This window comes from Pocillopora verrucosa, chromosome 9 (assembly GCF_036669915.1).
Source record: "Pocillopora verrucosa isolate sample1 chromosome 9, ASM3666991v2, whole genome shotgun sequence".
Lineage (NCBI taxonomy): Eukaryota > Metazoa > Cnidaria > Anthozoa > Scleractinia > Pocilloporidae > Pocillopora > Pocillopora verrucosa.
In genome coordinates, this window is record NC_089320.1 from 13,450,053 (window position 1) to 13,459,757 (window position 9,705).

At 36.8% G+C, this 9,705-nt stretch overlaps 1 protein-coding gene across 4 annotated transcripts; it reads right to left on the minus strand.

The window, feature by feature from the left end:
• Positions 1–683: 683 nt before the first annotated feature.
• Positions 684–9,353, minus strand: LOC131775399 (methylenetetrahydrofolate reductase (NADPH)). Of its 4 annotated transcripts, none has more exons than XM_066172311.1 (9): positions 9,067–9,353; positions 6,550–7,024; positions 6,018–6,131; positions 5,348–5,541; positions 4,556–5,128; positions 3,894–4,076; positions 2,954–3,052; positions 2,639–2,761; positions 684–1,907 (listed from the first exon to the last, which is right to left on the minus strand). In XM_066172311.1, the coding sequence occupies exons 2-9, from the start codon at positions 7,001–7,003 to the stop codon at positions 1,695–1,697; spliced, it is 1,953 nt and encodes a 650-aa protein (XP_066028408.1). In that variant the 5' UTR covers positions 7,004–7,024; positions 9,067–9,353; the 3' UTR covers positions 684–1,694. The 4 variants fall into 4 exon arrangements, with proteins under 4 accessions (XP_066028408.1, XP_058947483.2, XP_058947485.2 ...); XM_059091500.2 differs by lacking the exon at positions 9,067–9,353 and adding an exon at positions 8,257–8,413; XM_059091502.2 differs by lacking the exon at positions 9,067–9,353 and adding an exon at positions 8,306–8,393.
• Between the last annotated feature and the right edge of the window lie 352 nt (positions 9,354–9,705).

The window sequence follows — 9,705 nt, forward strand, 5'->3', positions numbered from 1 at the left end:
AAACAAAACAAAATGAAACAGTAAAAAAAAAAATGGAAAAAGAACGAAAAGCAACAACAACAACTGGTTTTCCATCACGTTATTGCAACATCTTTGAATTGTAATTTATTTTCAGACGAATTGCAACCACGAGAAAATTCTCAGCAAAAACAGGAAAATTACTGACAGAATACCTAAGTGTTAAGGAAAAGTGGGAAGCAGGATAATGTCGGTCAGCGGCTGTATTCGCAGGTTGAGAGAAAAAAGAACAGGAAAAAATTATACTTTTAGCGCACCTTATTAGGCTTGCGCCTCACCTCAGCGTTTACCTTGTTCAAAGCCCGAGGTGAGGAATCTAAATCTAACGAGCTAATGATTAACATTTGTATTCTGCAACAAGTGTAACAACGAAATCTTAAACTTCGGCTGGATCGAAGGGGTGACCACTGAGACGAGAATTAATACTAAACCCTTTACACCCTAACATCAGTATACAATTTCTCCGTACTGTTTTCTATGCATTTCCTATGGTGACGACAAAGAGAATTTGTTTAACAATCAAAGCTTCTTTAGTTGGTGATCAGTTCCTTTATTCTCATGACCTCGATGTTTGTTTTAGGGGTGATACTGATAGGAGAAAATAGTTACTAATCACTCTTAGGGGTTAAAGGGTTATTAAGGATACCAACAGTTAAACAGAGCAGTTATTCAAAGTTTGATTTATTCATGACTAGTATAAAATTCCTAATATCCTTTCAATTCTCTCATACTAGCAATTTTTTTGAAATTCAATGTATGTCTACCGTGTTAAGTTTCTAACTCTGACTAAATCAATGATAACCTGGTTAAGGTTTGTAAGCAAATCAAGTTCACAGAACTTTCTAACAACAGTAGTCTGGATTCTAAACTAGATGTATTGGGGAAAGGGGTTTAATTTCAAGTTACTTTGATGGTTTCCATTAAAACATCACAACAATGTACTTCATACAGTATCTGTGTACTCTGATTGATCTGTCAGAGCATTAAATGAAATAAATATAAATAATATATGTTATCCAGTAAGTAAGGAATTCTTCTTAACCCATGAAACAAGCTGATCTCTGCTAGAATGTTGCAAATAAAATTCAGAATGTTTCAAGTCCAGCTTGAATTCATGGGTGGAGTTAAATCATTGTTGGTACATTTGAAACTGAGGTACAATGAAAGAGAGATTTTGCATCAACCCAAGAATTTCATAAAAATTGATTGTGGTGCATCATCTTTTTATAATTGATCTTGTGTGTCTGGAAAATAACTGGCCTGGATGATCTTCTCAGTTTGGTCAAGTCTATTCAAATAATCAAGCCTCTTTGTAAAGATCGTTAAAAACTACATGGCCAAACTGAAAATTCTTGCCACAAATGAGCATTTCCCATTTACTCATAATTCTCGCTTAATCAGGATTTGAGTAAAATAAGTTAGGTATTTTAGATCCCCTTGAGGGATTATGATCCTGTTTAGATTTAAAATTTTGTCCATCCTATCCCAGAGTTTTGAATGCTTTCTTGTAAAAAATTTCTCAACCTTCTCCTGAACTTTGCATATTTTTCACTATTCTCCATAAGCCTCTTAAACAATAAAGGGACTGGAGAAGTCTAAAATATCACTTTAAATGGTTGGCTCTCCCATATTCACAGCAACTCAGATTACTATAATCATGCAATAATCATATATTATCATGCTTCAGCAGCCATTCGTTGAGACGTTCCTTCTCTCAGTTCCACTGTTTTCTCAAGTGTTTCCCAAAGGCAGTTCCCTTTGATAAAGTCATTGTCAACTAAATTGACAAGGTAATAGTTGTTATAGATGTCATCAATGACTCTTCTCGATTGCGAGTCTTCTTTGTAGAGTCGACCCCACCGTTGATCCCAAAGATCAAATGCTTCATCCTAAATAGAGGAGATAAGCAAAAGGACTTTCTTAAAACTTAAAATCTATACAAACAATTATGATTTAAGTCTAAACCCTTGATAGACTAAATGGATCAACTTCATTATCTGAGAAACAGCGCACCTACCCCTCCCCTAACTCAACAACAGTGTTCTCCTTCTCAGGCAGTAACTGGTAACATTTACCACCTGTAGTACCTCTTATTACTGTTTAAAATTGATTGGAATTCTGGAAAATTTCAACAGGTAAAAGGATTGCTTTACCGGTTTGAAAATTTATTTTACCTGTCATGCTTAAAATAAGGGAGAACACTGTAATAAGTTAGGGTTATTGTTAGGTTAGGGAAGGGGTAGGTGTGCAGTTGATCAGATACTTACTTTGATACAATTAAAGACATAAGTCAGTCAAGCAATTGAAATAAAGAAAAGTTAATTTCATTATAAGTTGTTATCAAGTTCCTCTACAGGAAAGAAGAACCCTTTAAAATTTGTCCTGCTCCTTACAGGTGGCTTCCTAGCTCTATTAGTAGTAGAACCCAGCTAGTATCTAGGAGGCATGGGTTTGATCCAGTTGAAGCCAAAATCTTGTCAGGCTTCTTTTCAGCAACTGCTAAAATTGCAGGCTACTTGCAAAGATTCTTTCCTTGCTCGAGAGATCAGTTAGACTGTCATCAAAGGCTTTCAGTCTCTGACCATTTACTAGATGATAAAATTAAGATGCATGGACTTACTTTCCAAGACTCAAAACTGATAGGATCCACAACTGTTGGTTGATAAATCTCTTTTCCAGGAAACACACCCCATGTGACGGCAATGGGTGATAGCTCGTCAGAATTGGTTACATTCACTGAGCCCTGATAAAAAAAAAAAGCATTAAAAAAATGGAGTGCTTAGCCTTTCCTCTGCTCAATAACAACGAGGCATGTTTCCTACATACTCAAATAAACTTCTATCACTTCAAGTTAAAAATTATTGGGATATTCACTAAATGGGATGGATACATATAGATCTACACTACAAAGAATTAAACTGTACTCCCAGCTTACCTCTCTGTTCACAAAATGATAATTAACTTGTGGGTAGTCTTTTAAAACTTCAAGAAGGATGTCAACGTTTTCTTTGCAGGTGAAGAACTCTAGGTAGGCCTGCAATTTGAAAGTGTTGTTAATCAAATATACATCTAACTCAGATTACAACTGAATTTGAAGATAAAAATTGGCTCTACAAGCTTTATATTCAAATGCAGGCTTGTAGATTGTACTTTGAAATAATACTAGACAAATGGTAAAAAGGCTTCATTAAGAATGTTAATACACATACATGTACAAATACATAAAGAAGTGAAACTAGCAGTCTGGCTCAGCATATTTAGATCCATAATTTTCAACACTGCACTAAAAAAGGCTTTAATGATGCCACTCCTGTTACCAAGGTCACTTACACATAAAATACCCCATCAAACCAAAGAAACAAACAATAATTTAAACCAAAATCAATTGTGCCAATCAATGTTAGGTTCAATGGAAGCAAAGATAAAAAAATCCAGATAGAAATAATTTCTTATTTTTCTGATAGTAATGGTTGTTAACACCAGTTGAACTGCAAAATCTTGTTTTGTATAACAAGAAAGTAATGGATGAGGTAGGGCATGATACCATGAATTATTAATGCTAAGGTCCCAGTTATCTTCTTAAGCCAAAGACTGAGGCAGAGAACACAGACAAGAGGTTTAATAATTCATGATATCAAGCAAAAACCAAACTCAATATGTGTTTTATTATACATTCTTTAAACAATCTACAAAAGAAGACACCTCTCTCAGAGTTTGCAGAAAAGGGGTTTGAGAACACTACACAGATGAGGGGCTCAGAAACTAGGCAGACTTTGAATTATCATGTCAACTTCACGCGCTATTGTATATAGACTGTATGCTCTCAACCAATCAGATTTCTCATGGTAAGTCTAATGTCTAGTAATATTACTTACCTTCTGGTAGATATATCCACCACTTCCCCCCCAGCCTACCAGAGGGTCGCTTGATGGTTTGGCATTCACATGAGGCTGACTGTTGATTGTTAGAAATCCATGGCTGTTGAGAAATTCAAGCTTCTCTCTGATCAAAGCTGTTTCTGGAGCAATGGTGTCATCATTCCAGGGAAGTGATTTCACCTGAAAAATTGATTTGATATTCTATGCTTACCACTGAGATTTATCAGGTTGTATCATTCTATCTTAAGTCCCTTTACAGTTTTTGACTGTTTATGTTCCATAAATTTAAATAAATTATCAGTATTCTGCATTCTATTCTTTTCAAAGTCACCATTAGGAGACCTTAAATCATGAAATGGTAGTCAGGAAATAAATTGGGTCTCCATTAGAAAAGAAAAGAAAAATATGAAAAAGATACTTTGTGCATTACTACTGAAAAAAAAATATTGTTACTTCCAAACTGCAAATAAATTCAGTTTCAAAAGGTGTTTTGAAAGGTGTTTCATACATGATGACCAAAACGGTTAAAGCTTGGAATGCTGATTATAATTCATCAGTGAAATACCTTAATTAAAACCAACTGTTACTAATATTCTTCTATTATTCACACACACACACATGATCTTCCCCACAGATTTGATTTTTTTCATTTCAATTACCTGCACACCATTTTGATTGTTTTCCCCAGAGATGTAACATCTGAAAACCTCAAATACATCTTCTACGGAAGCGAGTTCTCCTCCCCACATTTTCAACAAGTCCTCTTTCTTGATTTTGCTCCGTAAATAAAACAAGTGATGATCACTCAAGTCGCCGAAGGCTGGTGATGATGAATTTCCCCATCTACCATTAGGATACTCATCCCAGTCTGATGTGCGATACATATAACTCTTTGGTCGAGAAGCCCAGAAGATTGGTCTCACATCCTCACACACCCTTTTCTTGTTTGCAGAGGGCTTCCAAGGCAATGGTCTGCTGGCAGCGGGATCCTGGCACCACAGTCCCAAAGCTGTCAAAATTTCTCGAGTAGCAACTTCTCGATTTAGGGTGTAAAAGTGTAACCCAGGAACGTCATCACTTTCTAAAAGTTCACGTGCCATTTGGATTCCAAGCTCTACCCCATATTTACGTATAGCCTCATCATCATCTTTGATAGGTTCAATGGCATCCACAATCCATTGTGGAACTTCTAACCTTGAAAGCTTGACGAGATGACGCAAGGAAGCATAACCCTGTAGAGTCACGTTGAAATCAAGAAATTGAAACAAGACAGCATTGAAAATCGCCCTACTCCCAGAAATGATTGACATGTTTAACCTCTCCCAATAAGATCCATACATTACCCAATGAAAGGTAAAGATAATACACAAACTCATCAGGTAGAAGTTGTTATCTTGATTTAATTCTTGTAACTAATTTACAAGGGTATTGTATTGGCAATTATGACTAACCTGAATGGGCATAATGCCAGGTATGATTGGTACAGTTATACCAATATCTCGGCAATCCTTAACAAATTTGAAGAATGTTTTGTTCTCAAAGAACAGTTGTGTAATGATGAAATCTGATCCAGCATCTACTTTCTCCTTCAAATGTTGAAGATCTTCCTCATATGTGGGGCAGTCTGGGTGACCATTTGGGTAGCCTAACAAGATGACAACTTTATTTTAGAGAAAAGCTTTCTTCTAAAGCTTCAGTAAACATCAATGCACATCAGACAATCAATTGGAACATGTCCAAAAATGCTAATTTAATATAGCATTTCCTTACACAAGGTTATCTATCCTTCCAAATGAAAAGCCTCACAGATGTGAGAGCTTGGCTGGTAAAACTTCATAGTAGGTTTGGAGGATATTTGAAAAAAATGCAACTGCTTCCAGAGCTATGAAAATACTCCATTCTTGTGAAGAAGATGTTACATTTCAAATTGATTAAAGTTTGTGGGAGGGATTAACATTACTTCAAAAAGATTGTCATTCTTTTTTTTGCTGTTGTTGTACTAATAGACAGGGCACATTAAACAAAGGGTCGGAGAACAAAGCCAGGATAGCAAAAGAAGATATGAAGAACCAAGTTATCAAACTATGTAAGATACAATCATGGTTTCATCTACTCACTCACCTGCCACACAAATGGTGAAAGTATCTCCAAACTCTTGGCGGATGTGTTTAACCATATCTGTGCCGTAAGCCAAACCATCATCAAGTGCTTGCCACTCCTCCCCATTGGGTGGATCTGAAAATGCGAGAGTTTTGGAAAATTGAAAATCAATTGGATAATGCTTTCCAAAATTATAATAAACACCACAACCACATGTATATACACACTTTTGTATATGAAATAACAAAAAACAGTTTACAGTTCACTAACAAATAAAAATTTCCTGAGAGAATACTTATGTACTGTAGCAACTGATAGGGCTCTATGCTGTGATAAATGCTGTTCTGTACATTGTAAGATGGGGCCAGCCAGCCCAACAAGCACTGTTCCCATGGGTAGTGGACTCATTTTAAAATGCCAACACCTCAACTCAACTCAACAATCAGAACTCTAATTGTGAGGAATACATGTATATAGTTGTGAAAGGGTCAAAAGATATGCATCAGTTGTAGAATCACTTTTTTTTTTTCATAGCATAATAACAAGCGCTTACCACCTCGAAGAGCAAGAATGTTTCTAATTCCCAATGCTTTAGCTTTCATCAAGTGCTTAGTCACTGTATCTTTCACCGTATTAGCACAAGAAATGTGCAACATAGTTTCAAGTCCACAGTAGTTTAAAGCGGCACTGGCTATTGTCATGGAACTTGTTTCCTTATCCCCACCAGGGTCTCCAGCAGGATGCCATGTCACATCACAAAATAATGGGCATCCCATAGAAATCCTGTCAAACTTGGCAATCAAGTTCACTGCTCCATTTGGAGTTCTTGGAGGAAAAAATTCCAAGCTGAAGAATTTTTCTTTAGCTACAATTTTCTGATTGATTTTTTCAATCAGTGTTAGGGGCGATGAAGGAACAGATGGTGTATTGCTTTTCGATCCCTGGTCATTATTCACACATTGAAGTAGTTCCATAGCAGGGGCTGTGTCTTGACGTCCGAATCCCATTGTTTATGAATGCAAGTATGTCTGCAAAAAAAAAAAACTATTTTAGGTTAGTGCAATACTAAGCTGAAAGGTAAGTCTCTGAGCTGGAGCAAAGTGATTATATTTAATCATATTTAAGTATTGATAATACATTTCCAAAACAATAGAATTTTGTATTATGTCTTTTGAAATTTATTTAATCTTAAATAATTTTCTGCAATATTTTAATTCCAAGGACTTAAGCACCGTAACAGTTGTACCTGTCCACTGAAAATCCTCTTGAAAAAAGGTGTCAGTAGTTTTTAAAATACAAAATAGGTATCAAGAGCAAGACTGAGTGAACAGTGATACAGACTGACGCAGCCAAAACAATCAAAACAGTAAAATATTATCATATCATAAATGTAAATTTCGAATTTTATTTTAGGATTGCATCATTCTTACTCTCAAGTAAGCAACCAAACGAAAATAGACTGTATCGTTAAATTTTCGATATTAATACAGCTTCGATGGCACTGTTAGTGAAGTGCTGGCACTTTACATATAGCTTTAGCTTTGGACCTTGAATATTCAGTTACCGCGATGAAATTTTTGCTACAAACAAATAAAATTAATAGCATTGTTTATTAGCATTGCTTAACAAATTCGTGTAAAACTCAACTCCGAGTTCGTGCAAAACAAGCTCAATGTAGGTTAATTTTGGAGAAGATCGCGTAAATGTCAGCAAAAAAAACATGTTGATTTTTCAAGTGCATCTTTAAAATTCAAGACTGGGCGAAGTCCAATCAAGTCTACTCATTTAAGTTTTTTTTCACCAGATGAGCTGCTAACCTGGCCTTGATCGATTCGCAGGATACATTGAAGGAAAGATAGCGTTTTTCTTCGCTAACTGCTTAAAAAAATTCGCATCCCGGATTTTCTCAGGTTTTCATCTGCGGGCCGGATGGCCTTACGTAACTGCATTTCGCTGAAGTATCGAGAACCACAGGTCTGCAACGGTCTTCCTACACAATCTTGACGGTAATTTTCCATTTTCAATGCTCGTTCGAATTTTTAGAATACATCCAGAGTTAACAAACATGACGCAAACTCAATTTAATTCCAATCTCAACTCAACCGACTTCCAGCTGATGCGATAAGTCGTAAGTAAGTTTAAATTTCAACTCGTTCCCTTATGCAGACCGTTCGCTTCAAGACTGGTTTGACGAGTATGACCGGGTTCAGCCTCCGGGGTTAACCAGTTTTGGCGTGGAAAATTTTAAAATGCTCCTCACCTTGGGGTACAAAAAGATTGTAGGTAGTTATCCACACAAAGCAACTTACAGACGACTCGCGAGTTAAATGCCGGCGACACTGATTCTTCTCCAAATAGTTCTCCAACCCTTTATCCTATGTGATTTCCCGTCCGCCATATTAGGTGAAATCTTTCGAAATTCGCTTGCCTGGTTCACGTGCATTTGACCAATCAGTGTTGGCGTTATTTTCAAATGCAGTAAAGTGAAAACCCAAGGTTTTAACCATCTACCAATCACATGCTTTGTATTGTTTCAAATGATAAGAGAGTTTCACAACTTTAGATGCTTAGCCGTAGCAGCAATGTACGCTAGCTGGAAAATTACAGTGTCATTTCATAACATTCTATTGGGAAACAGTGGTTTTCGCGCCAACAAAGATTTTTGGAATCACTACCCGACTAAAGAGATATCGCCTGTGTTAAAAGCGTAGAGCTAAATTGTACATCAATGTGTGCTTAATTCTTTGTCACGAAACAAACAATCAGGCCTTAAATAATCCCTAGAAGAATTGCATGACGGAGGAATAAATAAAATATATTTTTTCTGATTTTAATTGACTAACTCCTGTACAAATATCGCGTTTTAATCTACATCGCAAAGAATGTTTGCGAGGCGTTCTGTGACTACACCGTCACCTCGGGCAACAGAAGAGACTTCATGCTAATTTACAGTGCAACATTCAACATTAAAATTATTTAACTGTTCAAAGTGTTTTAAAACATAAAAGCAGTTCGAGTGCTATACGGCGTAGTCCATTTTTTATTCAAATCAAGGAATATAACGACTGACCGGGAATTCGACACGTGCGTAGCTAAACATCTGTTCCTTCGGTACGGCATTAGCAGTGGATATTAAATGCCGTTTGCTTAGCCCTCTAAAAGCTGTCAAACTTCTTTTCATCGGGTTTTCTGTTTTACTTCCAAAAGCGCCTCTCTCGGGCACTTTTGTTTCGGTATCTAGCGACGCGGGACTAGCCTTTCACGGTAGGGTACGAGTGAATTTTCAGTAGTTTTACTCTTCACCAGTAATGATCTCCTCCCCATGACAAGCACTGATGATCAAGCCGGGTTATGCTAGGAAGGATGTAATTCATGTGCATTTTGGCTAGATTTGTGATAATCGGCAGATTCCCTGCATGTGAAATGGGCCACTCTGGTATGGGTCGACTTCCACAGTTTCAGGTTCATACCAACTCAAGAAAAAGAGGAAATAATTAAATGTCGCAATGGATGTCGGAATCGGTGTAACTTAATATGGGAAATTTCTTCCTACACAACCATAAATATCTGCTTACTTTAGGCATCGTCCATATCCCGTAATTTTTTTCGCAAAGCGCTCAGCAAAAAAGGGTATAAGCGAACAACTCGGTAATCGTAACCGAGGAAAACCTCATCTCCGATTTGCTGATTTGTTGGGGGAGAAGGGGTG

What these genes read in the sequence shown, in the direction of transcription:
- LOC131775399 (XM_066172311.1), bottom strand. Translation starts at nt 7,003, where the DNA reads ATGGGATTCGGACGTCAAGACACAGCCCCTGCTATGGAACTACTTCAA. An exon ending in CATTCTTGCTCTTCGAGGTG is followed by an intron (nt 6,132 to 6,549) that starts GTAAGCGCTTGT and finishes TCGCATTTTCAG; the next exon opens with ATCCACCCAATGGGGAGGAG. An exon ending in ATCATTTTGTGAACAGAGAG is followed by an intron (nt 2,762 to 2,953) that starts GTAAGCTGGGAG and finishes TTTTTTTATCAG; the next exon opens with GGCTCAGTGAATGTAACCAA.